This window comes from Prinia subflava, chromosome 11, assembly GCF_021018805.1.
Source record: "Prinia subflava isolate CZ2003 ecotype Zambia chromosome 11, Cam_Psub_1.2, whole genome shotgun sequence".
Classification (NCBI taxonomy): domain Eukaryota; kingdom Metazoa; phylum Chordata; class Aves; order Passeriformes; family Cisticolidae; genus Prinia; species Prinia subflava.
The window spans coordinates 16,252,232-16,276,152 of NC_086257.1; the positions used below are offsets into that span (position 1 = coordinate 16,252,232).

The 23,921-nt window shown below is 38.8% G+C and overlaps 2 protein-coding genes across 2 annotated transcripts in view; one reads left to right on the forward strand and one right to left on the reverse strand.

Moving 5' to 3' along the window:
* Nucleotides 1-23,921, forward strand: part of PSMD1 (proteasome 26S subunit, non-ATPase 1) — a 64,482-nt gene that overhangs the window by 24,726 nt on the left and 15,835 nt on the right. The window contains exons 17-18 of the mRNA XM_063407851.1: nucleotides 19,358-19,472; nucleotides 21,290-21,406. Of these exons, the coding sequence (XP_063263921.1) occupies nucleotides 19,358-19,472; nucleotides 21,290-21,406 (232 nt within the window). The remainder of the gene's footprint in view (nucleotides 1-19,357; nucleotides 19,473-21,289; nucleotides 21,407-23,921) is intronic.
* Nucleotides 276-11,476, reverse strand: HTR2B (5-hydroxytryptamine receptor 2B). The gene is made up of 3 exons (XM_063407852.1): nucleotides 10,226-11,476; nucleotides 3,434-3,634; nucleotides 276-1,390 (listed from the first exon to the last, which is right to left on the reverse strand). Exons 1-3 carry the CDS (start codon nucleotides 10,533-10,535, stop codon nucleotides 510-512), a joined length of 1,392 nt encoding a protein of 463 aa, XP_063263922.1. The 5' UTR covers nucleotides 10,536-11,476; the 3' UTR covers nucleotides 276-509.

Genomic DNA, 23,921 nt, shown 5'->3' on the forward strand with positions numbered 1-23,921 from the left:
AGCAGTCTCAGCAGAGGAATGTGTCTGTAGGAGGGAAAGCAGTGAGCTTGTGAGCTGGTCTGTTTACTGAAATCTAAATTAAAACCAGTGAGCGTGTATCCCTCTGCTACTTCCATTGTAGAGCATCAACCTATGAAGTTTTGTCCTCTTGCCAAAGGGAATGTTGGAGTAGTGTTTGTACAGAAACACTTTTCTTACAAAGATGTGCTTTGAAGACACTGAAGGTGATGAGAACTAAAGTCAGATACTTAAACTGATTTAGCTTTTATTTATTTCCTTCTTCCTTAGGCTACAGTTCTGTATGAGTCATTTGTCATGGAATGAAGTTGTTGTTGCCACCAAGGGGTTGGGGTTAAAGTAGAGGAGACTTTGGAGGAGAGGAATTAATACAAATTTATAAGATATTGCTCACATAAATAACAGAAAACAATAGTATTTATACCCTCTTACAGCGCAGTTATTTAGAATAACACATACAGTAATGCTGTGTGGACATGGCTGCTATTCCACTATACATAGCTGACTTGTTCTTCTGTTTTATCAACCTCATTCTCGGTGAGCAGCAACGTATCCAGCAGAACGGCCGATGATGCTTGGATGGGTGAGCTCCTCAGCCTCATTGGGCTCTGGTACATTATGGGGTTAATCCCATTTCTCATCCCATTCATGACAAAGAGCTTGGAGTTTTCTGCTACAGAGCTTCTGAAAGAGATCCTGCTGGAGCGCTGCCGAAGGGCCTTGATAGGCTTTGTGGTCCGGTAGTTGCAGGTGATGTACCTGCTGAAAGCCTCCCTAAATGTTTTGTTGAAGAGTGTATATACAAGAGGATTCACTCCTGAGGATACATACCCTATCCAAACAAATATCTCCAAAAGCTTTTGAAAAACCTCCTTGTTGCAGGAGTTGCACAGAACCGAGCTGATGTTTGTTATGAAGAACGGGCACCACATCAGCAAGAAAAGGAAAAATACAATCCCCAGAACTTTTGACGCCCTTTGTTCATTGGTTATTGTTTGCATGGACTTCCTCCCAATTGTGGACGTCCTGCAGATGGGCATGTCACTGGACAAAGTCTGGTCCTTTCTGGAGCCATTTAGCATGGCCACCTTTTCTGGCGAGGAGGCGGGAGTTGTGTCACGCTGAAAGACGGTGGACACTGCTGACCAGGTGAAGCGCGGGGGCGGCTTGTTGATCAAATAGGCCTTTTTGCGCAGCACTTGGATTGTCAGGAAATAAGTGACGATCATGATAGCGAGGGGAATGAAGAAGGCAGCCACTGACCCGTACAGAATGAAGTCATGAAAGCGATCAGGCATCAGGACACACGTGATGTTTGTAGAGTTGCCGTTTCCATCCTCAATGCCTCTGATAGGGACGGGAATTGCAATGCCTGTCGGAGCAAAAACAAGTGCTTCAGCAAAGGGAAATTACTTGCAATCGCTTCACTGCACCTGAAGCCTCGGGGTTTCTAAAGAAAGGTGATTCCTGAGCTCTGCAGCAGGCACGGGGCACAACGTGAAGCATTGAGAGCATCACGTGGGGAATTGGGCAAATGTACTTTGTAACACCGGGCAGGCTGAGCTTTAGCAGAGTGCCCTTTCTAAGGAGATTGGGCCTAACTCATAGTGATTGAGGAAGCAGTATAAAGTTGCCAAATTTTCAAGTGTAAAACACATGAATTGCTTTGACTCTGGTTACTAGAATTAGTATGGCTTTTCCTCCAGTGAAATATGTTTCCCTAATGCCATCTCCTCCTTTCTTTTATCTCTTCCCCTGGGTAACATTTGCACTCTTTGAAGGGCAGTTTTGTAAATACATAAATCTTGTCTTTCTCTCTTCTATTAACCACATCAAGTGACTGGACACAGCTGATTTTTTTCAGCCTGCTTGACTCTTTCATATATACAAGTAGCTAAATAGTTGCCAGAATTATGCAGTGTGTGTCTGAGATGAATTTGTTGTTTAAAATCTCCTGCATATTTAGGAGTGTTTAAATGAGGCTGGCTAACTCTGTAATTCACCACTAGTTTAAAAAAATGTTCGCAGTCTTGTCTTTAAATGAATTTTTTATAACCACTAAATTACAGTAAGCACTTCATTTGCCAGCAATCTGACATTACAACAAAAACAACAGGTTCCTTGCTGTCTGGTGAAGCTGATTTGTGCTGTTTTCTGATACCACTTAATGAGATATAGGGATTTACTGTATTCCTCTGCTACTCTGCTTACTGAAGTTGGTTGAAAGCAGCAAGAGCAAAATGGGTTGCCCTTCAGCAACTTGATCCCTTTCTTAATTAGAAGTACCCCTTCAGATACAACAAGCATTTGAAATTAAGATTGAACCAAATTAACCTTTGATTTGGAGAACTTGGCTCAGCTGCAGAGTAGTTTTATGTTAAATAAAAAGAAATTGAAAAGTACACGCTGTTTAATGGCAATAAATCACACATTAAAAGGTCAACTTGTAAGGGTCTTATCATGTAAGTTTTTTGGGGTGGGTGGCGAGTTGGTTATAGCATCTTTCTTGTGTCATCACAGCTCTTCCAGAATCTTTTTCAACTCAGAAATTTGGGGTTTGCCTCAGCCAAGAAGGTGAATGTACCCATTCTCCTATGCATCATTTGCCTTAATAATGCAGAATAATTTTGTTTGGTCTTGCACACAGAGCGTACAGCACTAAGGCTGTCTGGAGTGTGTATTAAGTTATTTGAATTAAATGTTTTCACTTCCTTAGCTCATTTAACAGATTCATTTTTTAAGCATTAAAGACAGATGAGGTGCCACATGCACATCACAGAGACACTGATATCACAGAAGTTTTTATGTTGGTATAAACTTCTTCATATAAACTGTTCAGGGTTTGTTGTTCTGATTGTTTGAGGGGGTTTTTTTGTTAGATATTAGCCTTTCTATATGCTGTCTTAGCCTTCATTGTTAGCCTGGATGTTACCAGAAACTCATTTATATATCTTTGCTATACATATTTAACCCTTTTATACTTCCTTTATGTGGTACAGCATTTTACTAACATCTACTCAAGGCTTCAAATTGTGTTTGGAACAAAATATAGCACCATGGGAACGTGAAATCTTGATTTCCCAAGAGACATACTGTGCATGCAGATAATTGTCTTCTGATTTTTGAACTTTTAGGACCATGAAGAAGAGTGATGATTAATACTCTGACTCAATCTTTGGCCTTTCTGGTGAGCCTAATATGGAGCAGTGGTTCAGGCAGATTTTTATGATGTAGCTATGTATGATCCAAAAGGTGGACTTTGGCCAGCCTGAGTGTTATCTCTAATCAATAGTACTAGAGAGTGTTCTCTAATCAATGGTACTTGGCCAAATTTTCCATTTCCCCCACGTTTCACCTATTGTTTTGGACATGAAAAGCTTCTGTTTTCCTTCTCCAGTCTCCAGGTCTCACATACCTATTGAAATGAGCCAAACCACGATGATTTTGATGATTGTTGTAGCCCATGAATTGTACTGGCTGGCCTGGATTGGCTTTTTTATTGCAATGTAGCGGTCTAGGGAGATGGCACAGAGGTGCATGATGGAAGCTGTGGAAAAGAGGACATCCAGGAAGAGCCAGACAGGACATAAGGCAGTTGGTAAAGGCCAGGTATTGTCTGAAAGAGAACAAGAAACTCATTAGAATTTTGAGAACTTTCAGTGTGTCATTTTCCTGTGGCATCAACATCTCTGAAAAGTTCATAGTACTGCAGGAACTGAGCTTTGTCACTGCCTCAGATGGGTTCTGTCTTATATTTTAATTAGCTCCTAACTGCCATGGTTGCTGCCATCATATTCATCAGGCTACTTGTGTACTATAAACCTTTCCCTGTCTTTTTGTAGCAAGGACTCTGGCTTTAAAAGTTTGTAAAAAATGGACCATAACTGGTTCTTGGGAGCCTGTGTTCAATGATTATTTTCAGCTGTTTCTGCTTGATAGTCCTGTGATTCAAGGTTATATTAAATGGAGGAGATAATGGGTCATAACCAAAGTATTAGTCACTGTAGAACCACTGTGGAATCTTAGGAGTGATAGTGAAGAATCTTGTTCACACATCTTTAAAATGAGTTTGCTCTGTCACTTGGCCAGATACCCTGGAACACTAATGTGACAGAGTAGGGCTTTTCTGTCTCAGTAATGATTTTATAAAAATGGAATGGTTTTGTGTATGTCCTTTTTTTTTTTGTTTGTTTCCTCAAGAGCCATGGCTTGGATTTTAAGTCTGGCATCCTGTTTCTTAGAGTAGTTACCCGTCCTTAATACTAATCTTTATAGCAAACATATGGTCTGTCAACTGCACTGTGTCCAAGATAAAGGTTTTATAGTGTTCAGATTTCCAAATAGCTTGTATTTTTGAGAGCTGTGTCTCCCCTATCAGTATCTGCAATACCAAATGAACTTTAATGGAACTCTGATTATTTTTTTAACTGGTTTATTTTTGCTCAGAAGTAGCTTCTATTGCAATCCAATGAGAGCAGTGTTCAGTTTGAGGTGCACTTTAGTGTTGTGTGTCTATAAGGATGTTCTGTAGTCTTGGGAAAGAATGGGTGAACGAGGAAGATTTTTCTGTTTCTCATGGTAGAAGTTGATCTACTAAATCTGTTTTCCTCCCGTATAAAATTCAGCTGTACTCAATCAGTAAGTACATTAAAAGTATTGCCAGGGAAATCAGTTCTTTGTTGAATGACGATTAGGGGGGAAATTTGCATTTCTGACACATCAGCTTGGTTTTAATTTCCTTGGTCAGCCTAAATAGACCTGCATGTTGAGAATGCCAAATAAGCTGGACTTTTGTAATGTTCAGTCTTATCAGTGTGGTAACATTGCAGTCATTTGAGATTAAAACATTTTTTCGTAACATGACTGATAGATGGAAATGATAACAGTGCTGCTTTGACTTGAATTATAAACTCCAGTGGATGGAAAATTTTATGAAGGCAAACATAGCAAGTACTTGTATGCACTCTTACCTATGCTGGGAAACCTGTGTTAAACTAAGAGAACGGATGGATGGAGCCCTGAACTGAACCTCAGCCATCCCCAAAGCAGAGGGCTCCAGGTGAGGATGACGTAGGCAGTGAGGCAGATGGGAAAGAAGCAGTCTGCTTTCAATTTATTAACCAGAAAATTTTAGTATCTACCATAATTATTTCCTGAAATAGATTCTATGGTTGAAATTATGATTCAAAAAACACAGTCTGTCAGGCAGGAGTGAGAAAGTTGTAATTAGTAAATTATGAAACATTTACTCATCCTTAATTTTCATGCCTAGACTTTTAGTTGGCAGTAAGGGACGGTGCATTTCTGAAACAGATTTCCTTTAAAAAGAAAAACCAAAATATATTGTGGCTCATGTAACCAGGTGTAATTTAAAAAAGAGTTAAAAGAAATAACTGATTTGATGGGCTTGAAATGTTTTTCCTCACTGTAGAAAATTGACAGCTTCTTTTGACTTTGCGATAAAAGATTAGTTCACATAAAACGTGAACAATAGAAAGTGTGTTTTACAGCTTGAAGGATGGCAGGTAACACAGCTGGATTTGAAGTGATAGTGATAGTACTCGCATGCCATTCCCTGGATTAGAAGTGCTTTGAGATCTGGAGAATCCCAGTGTAAGAAGTCTTTCCTTTTTTAGTTAATTTACTGTTTGCAGAGGAAAATACTTTGTAACAAAAGGCCCTTTTGCTTCTCTGATATAAAGATACATATAAACAGTTATCTGATACAAAGCAGTCTTGTACATTTCTGAGTTTTAAGAGCTTTTGTGAATTGACAAGTGCAACTGAACAGAGAAAGCTTCTATTTTCTTTATTTTTTGTCTAGTTTTGCACTGGGTGCAGAAGTCAGTAGGTTATCACGTTCATGATTATAGCATTATGTCCTGCTGTGTTTCTGTGTAAGAGATGCTGGGTTTTGTCCAAACAAAATCAAAGTCAAGTTTAAATGCAGTAACTGATAAGGACTGAAGATTATGGTTATTGTTTAAATGAAACAAATATCACAAAACTTTAAAGTCCAGACGAGTCACATACTTATCTAGGATCCATTCTGTGATGTATCTTGCTATAACCTACTTTGATTTGTAGGTTACACCTGTATTAGAAGCTTTGTGCCTGTTTTTTGAGGCAATGCTCTGGGCTGAGTTCTTGTCCTTTTCTGGTGATCCTGATCTGTCTATCACTGTTGGCCTATTCTATTCGTTTAGGAGTAGGGAAATAATGGAATATTAATTTTCGTTCATGACTCAGAAAGCATCTCTGACCCTTGAACCTGATGGTGACCTGCCTGGTTGTTGTCCTGCTTTATAATTAAGAAGGTAAAATGAATATGTCCTGCCAAGTAGCGATACAAAGCCATTAGCAGGTCATGCTTAGTTTAGACTGTTCTGATTCTCCTACTACTGATGTATATTGTGTAAGCAGACCAGAGCATTTACAGGGCAGAGATTCTCCACTCCCATTTTTCTTGGGAGCTAATAGGGATTAGATTTTTAAATTTTTTTGATGCCTTGGTTACCTGACAAAGATGCCTACGTAAAAATTTGTCTGGTTTCTCCAACTGTCGGGTGGTATAAGTTGAAAAGAAATTTCTTCTTCCTACAAACCTTACCTCAGATCCTCCCAGCATTGCAGCAGTATTGCTGTTGCAGATTTTGCTTATTTTGAGTCAAAATAAGACTGAATATATGCTTTAAGATTTGTCTTGCACCTTAAGAGAAGTAAAATGGGCTTTTACCACAGCTCTCTATCCTTGATTAATCTTTATTTAAGAAAAGTTTATTTATAGGAAATACCTTGGAAATGTGTAATCCTTAAAACAAAGTGCAGTATAGAAGAACTATTCTTGCTGTAAGCCAAAATATTTTTTGAAAGCTTGAGAGAAAGCACTGCTTGTGTACATGTATAAGCATGATTGAGAGAAGTCTTTAAATAGATTTGGAAACCAGTTGTTCTTCTGCTGTAAGGGCTGCAGAAATGTGTTACCTGTAAAGGGTTTGTTGTTGTATATAATGATGCTTTTGCTGAGAGGGAGATGGATATTTTCAGCTCCTTTAAGCCTAAGCTTCAATCTTCATACTGGTGTGTGTGGGGGGTGTTCACCCTCATGGCAGTACTTGGCTCCATGGGCTGCCAAAGCCTGATGTCTCCAGGCTGTTATCTAGGGGTTTTTTTTTAAATTTATTCAAAGTGTTTTTTCAATTAGGGTTTATTTCTGATAAAACTTTGTTTTCTTACTTATCTTTAGATTTGAGATTTTGGAAAGTAATCCCCAGTTAAAGTTTTCCCTGGCAGTTTGCACAAGCAAAAAGGGAAAATTTGTTGTGGTTCACCATCAGTAATGGGGGAAGATTAGGACTGGTTGCTTGTGATAGATTAAAATAATGGTTTGTAACCTAGGATGATCAGCATTGCTTTCTGATTTTAAGTGTTATTTTAAAAGATGCTCCATGTTTTGTCTTCAGGTAGCCCATTGCCCACCAAGCTGTGGACATCAGACTTCTTCCTGCTGCAGGCTTTGCAAATGGGAGGATCTCTCAAGCTTGTTTGCTAATTTCACTATTCAATGAATTTCAGTAGTTCTGAGTGTTAGAAATTTGGGTAACTGTTTTGAAAGATTTCAGAGAATGCCGTTATCTCCCAGTGGGCCCGTCTTGATTTTTTTAAAGAAATGAGAATAATTTAGGAAGCTATAAAAGTTATGAGATGTTTATGTATTCTGACACTCACACTCCTAAATTAAAATTGCTGTGTATGCTTGTATCAGAGTACATTTTGGTTGCCCTGCTGAGAATAAATCATGTGCTGCTCATGGCATGACACCTGCAAGTGAGTTTACAGATTCATTTATTTACTTACTTTTAAAAGGAGCAGCTCTGTATTACAGACACAGTCCACTTCTGCAGATTTTTTTGGTAAATGTCCTGTCAGGGTGTGGAGCCAATATCTGCAGCAGGTTTTGATTTTGAACAGTCTGTGACACATTAGTTTGTACAGTCAGGATCTTAATGTGACCACACTTTAGTTCACACCTTTTCCTTCAAATCTTCTCCACATAATTAGATATCAATCCCAAATCGGAAGCAAAATATTTGTACTCCATATCTAGAAACTGCTTTCATTATTATGGAAAAATTCCTGTGTGGAGGTGCCAGGAGGCTGGATTTAGTTTGCTGTCTGGCTGTCAATGACTATTCTTTGTTCAAGGAGTTATCTGGCTAATGTAGCTTCAAGATTTAGACTTGTTATGTATTTAATGTCCGTTCTGTCTTCATTCCAGTAACTCCTCATGTTTTACTCATGCTTTGAACTTCTATAAACACCTCAGCATCTTCTCCCAGTTGGTGAAGAGGCAAAGCAGTTTTTCTGGTTGGCTGCCAAACAGAGACTTGTATGCAAGAAATTTCAGTTTTAACCACTGTTGTGTGGAAGGCGAGTTGTGTCTTAATTAATTACAATTGATTTTACTACTTTGTGGTAAATTTCTTGCACCATGAAAGACGTTTTTGTTTGACTTTTGAATTAAGATTCCTAGCATGCTTTAAACTGTTGTAACCAGGGTTTAGCAGTGGATTAATTGAGAGATTAAGAAGCAACAGAGTCCTTATGAAGTTATAAAGAAAAGATTTGGTAGTTTAGCAGAATGAAAATAACAATGAAAAAAATCCACTCCATACAAACCAGAATTTACCTTCCCTTTATATTGATTGCTAGTCAATACTAGTACTTTTTATAGCTAGTGTTTTTATTGTTGTTAGTAATGAGACCTTTGGCAGGCACCAAGCAGTTACAGCATCCATGGTAAGTATGGAGATGCTGTCTGCTTCTTGCCTCCACACACGTGCACATACATGATGTACCAATGTTTTCTAGAAGTGACTGGTTTTTTGAGTTAGAAATCACTGTCTCAGTTACGTACATTCAGTTTTCTTTTTAGTTGCTTGAAAAAAAAAATCCCTATTCTATGGTCTCAATGCTGAATTTTGACCTCTTGTTCACACTTCTGTTTACGGAGAAGTCTGTTACACACAGAAATTCTCAAGGCATTTAATGAATAAACACATTTGTTAATAAAGTGATACCAGTTTTCTGTAGCAAACAGAAGCTACTGATGACCTTTCTGAAATAAAGTTTATGATTGTGTTTGCTTGTTGCTCAGGCAACTCTCTAGAGTCTAGCCTAGGAAAAATGAACTCCTGCAGCCTTTCTTGGGACCCAGTGTACCTTAAAGGTAATTATATAAATCTTTAAGTTTATTGAAAAACCTGTCTCATTGATTTTTTTTCCATTTATGATGTGAAAATAAACAATTTAAAATGTATTCTTAAAGAAAAATTGGCAGTAAAAAAGAGAGAATTTCCCATGGAGATGCCTCTAATTAGTTGTCAGAAGCAGTATCTGAAATAAAACTGGGTGTGAGAGACTGTGGAAAAATCAAACTTGTTCTGTAAGACTAATGAGAAAGAAAATGTCACATCCAATGTTTGTTCATGTGAAAAAGACCTGTTTTATTTCATAGGAAGCAGACTAAATGACAAATATATATCTCAAACATTAGGTACACGGATAGAGGCTTCCTTGGCTTGACAGATGATTTAATTGTGATGTCTTTCATCATCAGCCTGTGGCTTTCCCCAGGGTGGGAGAAAATCAGTTTCTCTGAAACCGGTACTGGTAAAGTTTGTTGTCACTGATGGTGCCAGGGACCAGCTCTGACTGACCATGTAAATGTATGACTGCTCATGGAGGCAATACCCAGGTAAAATCAGGTTCATTACTCATAGAAAGTTCAAAACCTGTTCAGTGTACTGAACAGATACCTAGCCTTGATTTCAAGTGTTTAAGAGAATACTGTGTGCAATTAGTGTAATATACTACAACAAATACCAGCATTGTGCTGATGTTGTTAAAAATTATATTACTCTGCACAAAATGTAATTCCCTGTGCTTTAGCTCCTATTTGAATATTTTTAAGTCTTGGATGGTTTTTGAATGGCTTGTTTCAAAGGAAAGGATATCCACACAGTTCTACTTCCCATAAAGACATTAGGCTGTATTAAGGTGAGAGGGAGAGAATAATTTAGCAGCCCTCATCCTAGTGATTTTTAAAATTGTAATGCTGGAAAGCAAACAACTTTTCCGTTTAAATTAGACCTCCCAAAATCATACCCCATATGCAAACCTGATGAAACAAACATGCTGCACTTACCAAATAATATTATGAGAAGGGCAATTGGCATCACAAACAGACCCACAAGCAAATCTGCCACCGCCAAGGACGTCAGAAAGTAGTTGGTAGCATATTGCAACTTTTTCTCCAAGGACACCGCCAGAATGACAAGTATGTTCCCCCCAATGGTGGGGATTATCACCAGGAGGATCAGCAGTGCTGCCCAGTGCACTTTGTTTCCTTGGTCCTCACTTGAGTAGTCCTGCTTGGGTGCTGCTGTTACTGAGAGAGGCGACAAAGATCCATTGGCAGCTCCAGACCCGTTGAAGGGCTGTAAAGGATGGGACATTTTTGTGTGCAGCGGAATGTCTTCAGGAGCTGGATCTTGCGCAGGAGTTGCGTACGATGTAAGAGTTCTCTGTTCCTCTCTGGTCCAGGGTAGTCCTGAGGAAAGGCCAGCATGGTCAGTATAGTGAGCTGGTCATCTGCTGTTTTGAGATTCTATAACCATGTCTGAGCTGGTATCCAGTTTTTTTATTCTGTGCCTTGCTGGGCGCAAAAGAGTTTTAAAAATGAAAGTCTTGTCTTGTGTCCATCCCTGGGTGGTTCGGGGGTCTGGTCTCCCCTTTATAGTGATGTTCAGATTTCAGAATGATATAAGGAAAAATCAGTAGCTGTCAAAAATAAGCTGTGCATTAGCTTCCTTTTTTCTTTTTTTTTTTTTTCTTTTTTTTTTTTCTGCAGCAGTAAAGAGTGATAGATGAATCTGAATGCAGAACGATTCCCTTTAGGTGCAGTCTGTGTAGATTTGCTCCTTCTGAGTACAAACTGATGCAGAGGCAGATGCTGGAGTCGTGTATGTGCAACTCCTCCTCTCCTGAGTGTCTAGTCTCTAGCAGCATGTGCGTAGGCAGACAGCAGTTCCCATATTTCCCCTTATTAAGAATCCTATTTCTCCTCAGAGGGTAACCCCAAAAATATCTTCAGAAATTATGTATGAGGTTTCCGTTTTAATCTCAGAACTTCCTAATTTATCAGGTGAGGGTCAGGAAGCTACAGACAATAAAACACTGCTGACAGTCTCAAGGGGACCGTAGAAATTTATCGAACTGAGACATCTAAATTTACCCATTACTTGAAGGGGTGGGGGTGAGTAAAATGCTTGTTTTTGTAATCTGAGCAAGGCTTTTATTAAGCACAGCCCGTTCTCTCCCTCTGTCTTTCTTTCTCTGTCTCTGTCAACTCTGCTAAAGACTTTAAGCTTGCATTTCCCGCTTCAAGCTGAGACTCAAACAGCTGTCCCGACATTAGGCTGAACAAGTGCTCAGTTTCTGAGAAGATTTGATGTGTTGCAGTTTTCAGGTGAAAAAAGCCTTACCTCTTTCTCTTGCTTTTTAGTAGAGTTCACTTTGCATCCAGGAAGATCCTTTATAATTTTCTTTTTCATCATGTGGTGAAAGTTGAGATTTTTCACTACTTTCTGGAAAACAAGTTGTTCATTTGCTTTTGGCTTTTATAATATTTCTGAAGCTTGTCTCTTAGCATGCTTTTTTTAAGCACATTTCTTCTATCACAAAGATTAAGAATTTCTGTTTTGGGAAAACTGTATTTCTTCTCATCCAGGTATTTTCTCCAACTCTGAAACGGAGGAGAAGAATAATTCTTACCACATGTAAAAAAGGATAGAAATAAGGTTGTATTCTCTTTTGCTGTCCTTTAACCTCCATTCTTTGTTGATTCTGCTTAGGTGATCAGCAGAGTCTGTGTGCAGTTCTCTCTTTGTTCATGAGCAGAGCTCGCAGTTCACTGATTGACTCCTTCCAGCGTATCCAGCCCCAGCGGTGGAAAAGCAGGGAAGCGAGGGGGTGGGGGTTGGCTGGAAATGAGACAGAGAGGGTTAATTGTTGCTCCAGCACTATAATGTGTGCTCCCTGTAGCTGTATCAGGATGTGCAGGTCCTGGAAATGACCCTGCACACTACAACATTCTGTCTGTGCACCGTAGCCTGTCTGTCTGTCTGTCTGTCTGCTGCCGCTCTCTGAGCTCTCTTGCTCACTTGCTTTTCAGACAGAAGCACAGTTAACCCTGAAAAGTTCTGCAGCCCTGTAAACACTCCAGGTTTTTTCTTGCCTGTCTTTATAAAAGTATTGTCTAGCACACTTACTATAAGTGTGTGCACTGCTATTTTAAAACTTCTGCAGCTGCTTTTTATTATCCTGAGTGTTCTCTTTTCTTACCTTCCAACTTTCAGTCAGATGTGTGTATAGCCTCAATGTCATGTTATAGTTTTGCATTAAAATGGAAATAGAGTTCACTTCCAAGGACATTAGCTGCAAAATTGTGTAATAAGTCCTTGAGTAAAGGCCAGAAGAGACCATGAGATCATGGTCTGACCCTTTGTATGACACCAGCCATTACATTCCATGAATTGCTAGTGCTTACCAGCCTTGAGCTGGAAATCAGGTCCTCAGTGAATTGTACATCATTTTCTATTTCTTTTAAAAAGAAAAATATTCTGTCTCTAGAATGCAGCTATTGTGGGGCCAAAGAGAGAAGGCTGCTGTCAGAAATCAACAGAAATACTTAAAGTGTATTCAGATCATACTACAGAATTTTCAGTAGTTTTCACTAGTTCCTTATTTTTCCTGTTTAAAGGAAACTGTCGGTAAGATTCCATGCTGTGTTAACTTACAATTGAGTGTTGATTTCTTTATTCATCAGAGAAGTATATATTACAAAAATAAAGATTAATCCAGCTATAGTAATACTGTTTCCCTATCTGGCCACCTCCCTATTGTTGACACTGACAGTACTGAGAGAGCAAAGCACATGAAACATATAAAAAGTGGAAATTGAGAGAGAACAATACCTTATTTGGCTAATGAGCATTTGGATTCAGTTTTTCTTAAGCTCCACTATGTCTAATCAACTTCTGGTTTATATTTTATAACTCTTGAAGGATATCCTGCCATTAATCTAGCTGTACTTGAAGTTTTTACTGCAGATTGTTCTCATGAAAGCTAATGAATACATTTATATCTAATTGAAAAGGAAATTATTTTTAAAATACAGATAAAACCAATTATCTTAGGAACTTGCAGAAGATGATACAAGTTTAGTGGTATGTTGGCTTGCAAGCATTTTTACCTCTTTGGTGCATTGTTTAATTTCAGAGATATGAAAAACATATCTGCCCTTTGTGATGTTTTCTGAATTTTACCAGGTTTGAATCATTTGAGAAGCACATCCTTCTCTGTATCTATTACAGACCTGCAGCAGGTTCTCCCCTGTGTCTTCTGGCCAGGCTTTTTGTGCAGGCCACTGTCCTGCCTCTGTGTCCAGTTCTTCTCCTGTGTTAAGGATGGTAAACCTTAAATCAGGCTAGACCTCACTCCTGGTCCACTGTAAATTGAATATTTGAGCCATACATAGATGTTATTTTTATTTCCCATCCCTTGCTATTACTTCTGTTTTCAGATTGCCAGTGTTATTTTATAGAGCCATGTCTCCATCAGATATGAGCTGTCTCTGGTGAGTGCTGTTCACTCAGTACATATCCCTCAAGTTCACTTGCTGTGTTGTACATGAGATAGTTGCAGGAAATTCCTGGTTTGGGAATAGCTGGGATCATTTTTTGTCCAGAGAGAGACAGGATGTTTAGTCTACACTGAATATATCAGTTTGTTGCATTTTTCTCTGCAGGTTTTTCTGTTTTCTATATATTCCCCTTTCTATTGCACATCTCCTCCAGAAATGACCACAAACTGTGCAGTTAATATCTGCATTTCTCCTTTGTTAACTCATTCATAAAATGAAATGAAACTTCTGTTAAGCTTTTTTTTTTTTTTCTTTAATTGCCACTACACCACTAAGACAACTCAGGGAAATAGTTCTGTATAAAATGATTAATTCTTGACCAATAGTTTAAAAAAGTTATAAACATTTAGTAGCTTTTGAAATATGACTGGGGACACTTAATGAGGAATTTAGAAGATATATTTGACATTGTTCTTCAATTCTCTGACATGTCATTTTTCAATGAGTTGTATAGTCCTTAAATATTTAGACTAAAAAAGAAGTGTATGCTTCAGATGCTTCCATTTTTAGTCTCAGTGTGATGGGGTTTTTGCAGTATTCTGTATATTTACTTACTGATGCTGCCATATATATGTATGTATTTATGTGGGGTTTCATGTTTAAAAATTGCTGAAATAGAAAGAAAAATAGCAGAAATGCATTAAACTTGAAGATGTGCAGCTTATAGGATTGGAGATAAACTGCTCAAAGAATGTGCTTTTAACTGGTCTGTGATCTAAGACACTTGAAGTGGAATGTGCTCTAAGATATGGCATTCTGAGTTTTTAGTTTATGTTGGTGCATAACTGGTGGGGAAAAAAGATTGGAGTGGGTTGTTAACAGCCAATGTACCTGTGATACTCAACTTCAGCAGGCCAATAAGGCTCTTGCAGGCAAAGCCTCCTGAGAACTATGAAATCTGCAGATGGTGCAATTGTAAAGACTTTCAGAAATACACCAGTTTAGGTCAACACCATGGATAGAAGTGGAATCTGACCACCTTCTGTGTCCAGCTGACCTGGCTGTTTTTTTCCATATTAGTCTGTGTTAACAATCAACATCCTGGAGTTTTTTTCTGTTAATTTTTGCACTGGAGGCTTACGAAAAGTTTTCTTTCATCTCTCTTTGGAAGTAATGAAGAATTCAAAATTATCTTTGGTTTCTCAGAAATTCTAGGCTATTTACAAGCTAAGTATCAGCTTTTTATGGAGACAATATGGCATTTTATATATATCTATACATACATATATATATATATAAAAATGTCCTTGTATGTATCCAAGAAATAACAGTCCCAGAAAGGAGTCCAGAGTTGAAGCTAAGGCAGCTCCTCTGTTTTCACTGGTTCTAGTTTCTGGGAAGAGTTAAAATCCATAGTGCAGGGTGTTTGTTTCTTGCAGAGGTTTCAACAGCAACCAGTTGGTGAATAAAGCTAATAAAATGCCAGCTGTTATGTTTTGCTGAGAATCTCCTATTGCTGTCTTGGTGCATCTTTATTTTTCTTTATGATTTTGTTTGACTTTTGAAACAAACCGAACTCAATCTTGGAGGAAGTCCTTCATCTGCAGCCCATTTATCACAACAGTCAAACTTAGCCTGATGTAGGGTGGAAACAAAGATGTAGCTTTGTTGAGTCCTATGGAAGAAACTTCTTGAGATTTTTGGCTTCTTTATCTGTTCAGTTTCCTGGTAACAGAACGAAGTTGAAAGTAGTTATGATGTTGATTTTTTTTGTATGCAGGTCTGGGTTCACTGACGTCTGTGGTTTCATGGGTTGTGTAGGAGCAGCTGAGCAATTTTCAGATGAAAATGAAGGAAATAATTGGGCCATTTTTTTGTCCTCATTTTGCTGTTGTAGTAAAGTGTAATTGCAAAAGCAAACTGCTTGAGTAAAACCAGTGTTAGGAAAAAAGGAAGGAACCAGTGCATTAAAGATAATTTGGTTTTCAAAAATAGACATTGCCTATCTTTCTAAGATACACAGCCCAGTTTAGAGACATGCCTTAGGCTTTAATGTAGGAATTTTAAGATGAAATTACTGGACTGTGTTATGGGAAGGTCATGCTAGAGGACTATGGTACATTGCTTCTGTCCTCAGAATATATTAAATCTACTCCAGGCTTGGAACTTTTACTGTGACTTTAAAGAAGGGAGGAAAAATTTGTGTCTGGAGATAAAACTTCTGCCCACTGAATCTCCAGATGTTATGCTAGTATTTCATGTGATGTTATTTTCTGTGTTTAACTTGCAGTAAAGACAGATATCTGTATTAGCTCTGAGTAGGAGTAGCAGGTTGCCGAGTGTGAGTTGTGACAAACCATTTCTCTTCTTTAGTAGCATTAATAAGATTTCTCACACTCTTCATCATTTCTCTCAATCTCCCACCAGAGGTTTCTACTCTGTAACCACACAGATTCAGGCAGCAGCAGCCAACAGAGGAGGTCTCCAGAAGGGTGGACTTGGTTTGGGAGCCTGTGTGGGGCTTGGTACCAGCGAAGCAGAAACTTTCTCCATCAGCAGGAGGGCTGTCCCTCTGGATTGTGCTGAATGTCACCTCAGCAGCTCGAGGGGCTGTGCTCTCAGTGAAGGCCAGGGGAGGGAGAACATGGTCATGTTTTAAACATAGCCCCCAGCTGGATTACCAGATGGAAGTAATGCCATGGGAGCACAATTGCTGCCTGTGACTGCTTATGAGGGCTTTCAAACTTTTCTTTTGATTGCTTGACAGAATTGTTTTGAGTTTTATAAATTTTATGGAGGGTGGGTTTGGGTTTATATGGGCTGACCTTTGGCAACACCGTGTAGGATTTTGTAAAACATCTCAGCAATAAAGGAGTGAGCAAATGTTACTGCTTCAGCATTGATGCCAACAGTGCTCTTGTGCACTGAGGTTCTGTTCCTCTGATACACACTTTTGCAAGACTCCCACTTTTTGATCTGCCTCCTAGATCTCTGTTATGTGAGAAGACATTTTTTGAGGATTAAGGTTTTGAGAAAATGGGGGAAAGTGATGAGACCCCTTAAGTTGCTGCAACTCCCAAAGTGGATTTATGGAAACCTCCTGTCAAAATGTTTGACTGTTTTATGGATAGATTTGAGATAAAAGTATTTCAAATAATGGCCACAAATAATTTAAATCTGGCCAAGAATTCAAAAATCAATTAGTGCACACTAATCCTGATTTTATAATAAAAACTGTGTTACAACTTCTGAGCCTGCAGACACAAATATGTGTCCAAGTTAACGATTCTATAAAATCCAGCTTTCTGAACAGGAATTTAATGATTAATGCTTCAGAGGGCATAATGACATCTTTGCCAGAAAGTGTTTTTCTCTTCTTTGGCTCACAATCTGCCTGTTTAACATTATATGAAGTAAAGGAAACACAAAGGTGTTAAGGGTCTTTGTGCAAGAGCTGAAGTCTTCTATGCAGCTGAATGCTTGGCCTCATTTATTATAGGATTTGTGTCTCCTGGTTCTCCACATCGGCTCATTTTTAAAAAAACATTGTCATTGTCTAAGCTGTTATTTGAGCAAGAGACTGACAGGTAGTTTAAAATGTGTCTTTTAGTTTGTTGTCTTCACTCATAGGGCATGACAGAATTGTTCTGTTGCCCAGCTTTTCTCCCTTTCTTAACATTTGTCATCATGGCAGCATCTTAGAGGCAGCAATTTCCAGCAGCTCTGTGTTTCCTTCTCTCTTGTGGGTTTTTATTTTTTGCTGCTGTTGAAGGCTGGGGGGGTTGTAAGGTGATGTTGGTAGATGGGATTCTTTCGCTGTGTTGAAAGGATTCTTCCCTTTGGGAAGACTCAAATGGAAGTGGTGGGTGGGGGGAAGATGTGGGTGCTTGCTGCCATTACTGCTGAGGCACTGAGTAGCCTCGGAAGCGTGGGTGCCTTTGGGTCCCTTCTGGAGGAGGACTGGAGCTGTGTGGTGGTGCTGCCTGTCTGTATCAGCTGAGTAGGAGAGAGGAGTGCAAACAGGAGTTCAGGATGAGTTGTCAGAGGAGACCGGGGGAAAGTGTTGAAATGGGAATAGCTAGAGCATAAATTTAATGATTATGTGTGTAGAGTACAACTGAAGTATGAGTGTGTCATTATATGAACATATCTTCTGTTCCCCATCACAATGAAAGAAGAGACTGAACTAATTTATGCTTAAAGCCTTTTTCATTCCTGTTTTCTATGATTCAACTATTCATTTAAATAAAACCCATGCTGGAGTATATTCTATAGTGGTTTTTCTCTCTCTTGAGTTGTTGAGTGCTTGACAGGCAATGATATTATATGTTGCTATAATTCCTGTGTACAAACAGGTACTGCTGCCACCCTCCAACCTCCATCTTTCAGTGTAGCAAATGTAAGAAAGGAAGCTAAAACTAAGGTGCTCTTGGCTTCTTCATAGGTATATTTTAATATGAAATCAGTTTATAGCAGAAGTAAATGCTTATAAGACTGCTTATAGGATTGTGAATGTGACAATTAAAATGCTAGTCTAGGCTGCAAGACACAGTGAAATGGCATGAAGAGCCAGATGATGTTCACTCTATAAACAGATATAATGAAATCACTTACAATTTATAGTTTTACGTCTTTCTTCTTCATGAGCGTGTACTTACCAGCTGCATTCCTGCATTGCTCTTGTGTTCATCATGCCATGAACTCAATAGGCTGAAATTGGCAGTGTTCAATATTAGGGAGTGGTTTGTGTGGCATCAAAAATAAAGGAATAAATATGACCATGAAGACAGGAAGGAAATCAATATATTAACACCTGTGAATTCTGCACTACTTCAGAAACACTAAATTTTACAAAGTTGTTTGCATTAGCAACATATGTTTCTGGCTGTAGGAAATTAAGGCTCTCTTTCATCTTCCAGCACTGGGCTGGAAGTTTTGTTGCTGTAGTGACCAGCATGGCACTGGTTCCCAGCTGGCGAGGCACAGAGCATATACACCCCATACACCCATTTCAGATCTCTTAAAAGGCAGCAAAAGTCCCAGCATGCCACTAAGGAGATAGCAGTAGGCATTGCTCATAAACTGATTTGGAAGTGTGTGTTGTATCAGCATTTCCTCCCATGCTGAGATTTACAGCAGTAGGTGGGGGTGAGGAGGAGCTGGCAGAAGCTGTGATTGCAAAAGGGAGTTTGGGACTCACCAACCTTGAAGGCTGATTGAATACTGGAGGTGAGTTTTGTGTCTACTGATGGGAAATTTAGTACTGTGTGTCTCATGGAGGGTAAACCTCTGCTAGTGGAAAGCCTGTCAAAAAGGCATGATTTCTGGATATAAAGACCTCAGCCTCAACAGATACACCATTCTGCTGGGTGATCTTTTAAAGGCAGAAAATAAGCACGAAGGAAGCCTTCAGTAGTGGGAGCTGTATGTGATCATCTGCAGTGATAGGGAAGTTTATTAATTTGTTAATTGATCTGTTCTCTTAGCCCATTTGTTCCTTCCCTCTGGTTAAATTTTGAGAAATGAAAAAACATACAGTGTGGAAGAACAACTTGAAATTTTCAGGTAGAGTGAAGTCACCATATTTTGAAGAACACTAATAATAAAAAATATTCTTTTTTTGCTTTTCTCTAGGACTCCAGAGCAATGTCCAAGCGTGGTTTCTTTGCTGTCAGAGAGCTACAATCCCCACGTGCGTTATGGGGCTGCCATGGCTTTGGGGATCTGCTGTGCAGGCACTGGAAACAAGGTGAGGGCCAGAAAGAAGCATCTGTGGCCAAAACTGTTCTTGCTCCCTCCTGCCACAGACATATTTGTGTGCAAACATCACACATGCAAATGGATTTCTCACACATGTACACTACCAGCCAGCTGGAGTACAGCACTGCTTTAAATTCTTTAACTTCTCTGGGCATAGTTTCTTTTCCTGCTTATACAGAATAGATAAATAAGAATTTTTTATACGTTACAGCTGTATTCTTGGAATTTTGTCTTCAAAACTTTTCTTAGAGTTTTCTTACTGTCAAGTTGCCACTGAACTTTAAATATATCTTCAGTACTCCAAAATCAATACTCCTTTGCCCTGGGAGTGCCAGTGACAAGAAAACAGCAGGTGTTTTGCTTAACTTCTAGCTCTTTTCATCTTTCCTGGATTCATGAATCACAGGATTCATGGAAGATCCAGGTAGTAAAGCCAAATGCAATGAAATTTAATTAAATTACTTGTAGTTTCAGGAGTACATTTTATTCTCACTTTATAAGTATCAGTGAAGATTAATTCTCATGGATGGTAAAAGACCTTTTATAGTAGGAGTCTCATTTCTGCTGTGGGAAGTGAGCACTCACTGGAACAAGCAGCAAGTAAACTTGGGAATAAACTCCCTCTGCTTCTCCCACATGTGTATAATAATCTGTAGTGATACAGAATTGCAGTTTCAGAAGAGGTGAACAGGCAAAGTTGTCCTGCTTCTGAGTTTCTGATGAATCTTTTGCTTCTCTGTCTCATCTCTTCCTGTATTGAACACTTGGTCTGTGGCTCTTGCGTGAGCGCTCCTGAGTGTCACTTGTGCTGCCAAAAGCACAGAATGCTGACGTGCACTGCCTGCCATCTTTAGTAGCTAAAGCATGCAGATTTGAAAGCAAATCTGAGAGTCCTATTTTTATCCAGGTTGCTTTATTCTCAAGTGGAAGGTGGAATCAAGGAGTTAGTTATTTTTAACCTGCTGCATCTGACAAGTTAATTTAAGTGGAAAGGCTTTTAGTCGTAAGAATGAGTCTTATTTCCAGATACATTGTGTGATGACCTAAACCATCTGATTACACAGAGACATATCTTCCAGAGCTTCTATTAGTAGGTTTTGAAGGCCCAAATAGATTCCATTTTGGAGATCAAAAAGTTCAGCATTTTGTCATGGTGGGTGTTTTCATCCACAGTACTGAATGCTTGCCAAAGAGTGAATGAGTCACCCTCAGGTGAAGAAACACAGCTTCCAACACAGCTCAGATGGCAAAAGCAGTTATTGAAGGCATGATGTTATTTTAGAAGTGGTTCTTTAAAATAATGTTCTGTATAAAATGAACTTGTTTTTAAAAGCCTCACCCTAGTGGAAGTAACATCAAGAGAAGTCTCATGCATTCTGCATTCAGCTGCATTTGCTCATGTCCACAGTTTAAGTATGGACAGAAGGGCTGAACTCTGAACAAGAGATTACTTAAATGATGCTAAATACTACAGGTTCTAAGTATAAGGCCAAGAATTTGGAATCTAATGTGACGAACACATCTGTTGCTTGTACCTGTTGTTTGGCTGTTTCCCTGGTCCTGCAGGTAGAACTTATTCTATCCATCCATCACTTGTTTGTAGTATTTATTTTCTTCTTCTTCACAATTTTTAGATGAAAATCTACAGAAAACAGATTTCTGCTTCATTTGCCAAGAACAGGCAAAACATTTTTAAAGTATATCTGATAGCATCAACGTGATAACCTTCCATTGGAGAATTGAATCCTGGCATACTAAAAATAGTAGTATTAACTCTATGGCTCTGTATTTGTTCATTTCTTTTAGGAAGCAATCAATTTGCTTGAGCCAATGACAAATGATCCCGTGAACTACGTGCGTCAAGGAGCTCTCATTGCATCTGCACTTATCATGATCCAGCAGACTGAGATCACCTGCCCAAAGGTAGAGTGTCACACCTCACATACCTGCCTCTCAGCTGGGAAAGTTGTCTTGGATGCCAAATCTTTAGTGCCTGGCACTGCATGTAAGCACTGGTAAGAGACTGAGAGCTGAAAGTGCAGGGGGAAGCTCCTGCTTGGATCAGAGCATGTGCTCTGAGTGATGAGAACATGCCTGATGGATGGCAGCATCCTAACCCTGGGCACTACAAAATAAATGCTCTCTCTTAAAAGGTCTCTTGTAATGATGGGAAAGTGACTGGTAAGTCATTGGTTTTGATGACAGTAAGCTTAGTTTTGGATGGGGTAACCATGCAGAGAGGTCCTGTTAGAACAGTATTTCCTTTGTAGTTAGTCTTACATTTTTCAGGTGAAACAACTTCAGAACTGTCAGAACTGGCTTAGTGAGTTTATAACAAATACTCCATATTTTAATGGCGTTTTCTGCTCATAAGGTGAAAAGGGTTGCATATGCTGTGTTTAGCTTTTAAAAGTAGGTTCCCTGTAAGTGTGTGACAGGTGATGATATGCAAACATTTGTACAGACTAAAAGTCTACATTAGGAGAAGCTCTGAGGTTCCACATTTCACCTGCTGAGGCAGAGCAGTAGCTGGCACTTTGCTACTCATCTGCTGCATATTGGTTGCTTTTATTGATGTCATTTTAGAAATCGAACTGTGATAAAAACAGGCACTTTTTTACTGCATTTGGATGAGAAGAAGGAAAAAAGCTTCAGTCCAGTGGAAAATTTTACTTGGGAAAATCAGAGAAGGAAATCTATGAATGCAGGTGTTTGGGTATTTCTAAGTCACGGAACATGAAAATTTGCTGGCAGACAATTTGTTCCTTTGAATTGTTTAAAAAAAATAGAAAGAAAAATGTTAGTTTTCACTGAGCAGAATCTGGGAATGTTGTTTATATTATCAGAATTGTAGTTCAAGTGAATAAGCCAAGAATAGTAGTTCACTTGAATAAGCCAGTGGAGAACACTAGACTTCTGTTGGATCCCCTTGTCTTCCAAGATACAAAGTTTCTGTAATGTGAAGTTGAATTATCTCTCTGTGGAAAGAAATTAATTGTTGTTTTTATTGTGTTCCTTAGTCAGGTGATTGGAATGCCATGCCTCAGTATAGGAGATCAGGTTTAATCATTCTGTGTTGCTCTAGTACTGGACAAATTATACAGCTCACCTGTGCCTCAGTTTCCCACCAGAAAGAATTAAAGATGATACTTTTATATATGAAAGGACATTATGAGAAACGATTCGTTTTAGTTTGCAAAGTACTCTAATCCTTCTGGGATGGGAATTACAGTCTGCTCTGAATCAGTCAGCCATCCTAAACCATGGATCACTTGCTGAGTCTGCCTGTGGGAGTTTCTGACTTTTTGAGATGATAGGTGAAAGACTCTGTCCTAAAGAAAAATGTGGGTAGGAAAAAGAGCTAGTGAAAACATGGATTATTGGAGGTGTGTAATGAGGAAGATCTCTTTTCCCAAAGAGGCCTGGAAGCCTTGACTTCCAAGTCATGGATGATACTTCTGCTTGATAAAAAGGTGGTTAAAAATAGTTGGCCAGCAAATACAGGATGAGATGTACAGTTTGGGAGTCAGTGGCTTGTTTAAAAATGGGGCCAGAAACTGAAACAGTTTGATGCCAAATTGTTACCTGGTATAGATACAGAAGGCAATTAATTGTCTAGTCATAGAAGCGCTACAGATATTAAAAAACAAGCAGAAACAAAACTCCAGATTAAAAATAATAAATAATACCTGAAATATTCTGCCAATTCAGGAACTAAACACAAAATATACAAATTTTGCTTTGTATAAATACCCCAAAAGTTAGTTATAACCATTATTGTTTTCTTGCTCAAAAGTAAAAGAAATATTTTGAGTGATATGCTTCCAATTAAGTTATTTATTATCCATGGGAAACTTTTTTTTGGAGCTCTCTGCCAATCTGAAAAAAAAATTACTTAACTCTGATGTGAAAGGGTGGAGTTCAGAAAAGGAACCATTTTTGGATTGCCAGGACATATTTTGGTCTGATTAGATTCCTGAGTGACATGCTGGACACTGTGTGCCAGAGGGTCTGACTTGATGGATGTGGGTATTTGCATTGCTGAATAAGCACCTAGGAAGAGGAGAATGATGATTTTTGTATCCCAAAAGCTGAATGGTCTTGATGAAGTTACAGAGAAGCTAAATTTTATGTATCATCATCTCACTGCTTCTAAGTACTTGATGATGCTTTGCGTGTGAGAGATGGTGATTTTACTGAAGACTGTGTCATAGAGCCTGGCCAGCTTCCTGTCATTGCTGCTCAGTTTTGTCTCTTCTGGGATTTTATATTTTTTTTAGTTAACATATTATTAGTGAGCTTTGGGTTAGAAATACTTTCAATTCTCTGCTGATCATTTGGGGTGAAGATGGTAGCAAACAATCTTCCTTAAATAGTTCAGGACTTTTTCGGGAATACAATGCTGTCAGAGTTTTGAGAGCTGAGCATTGGAATGCCA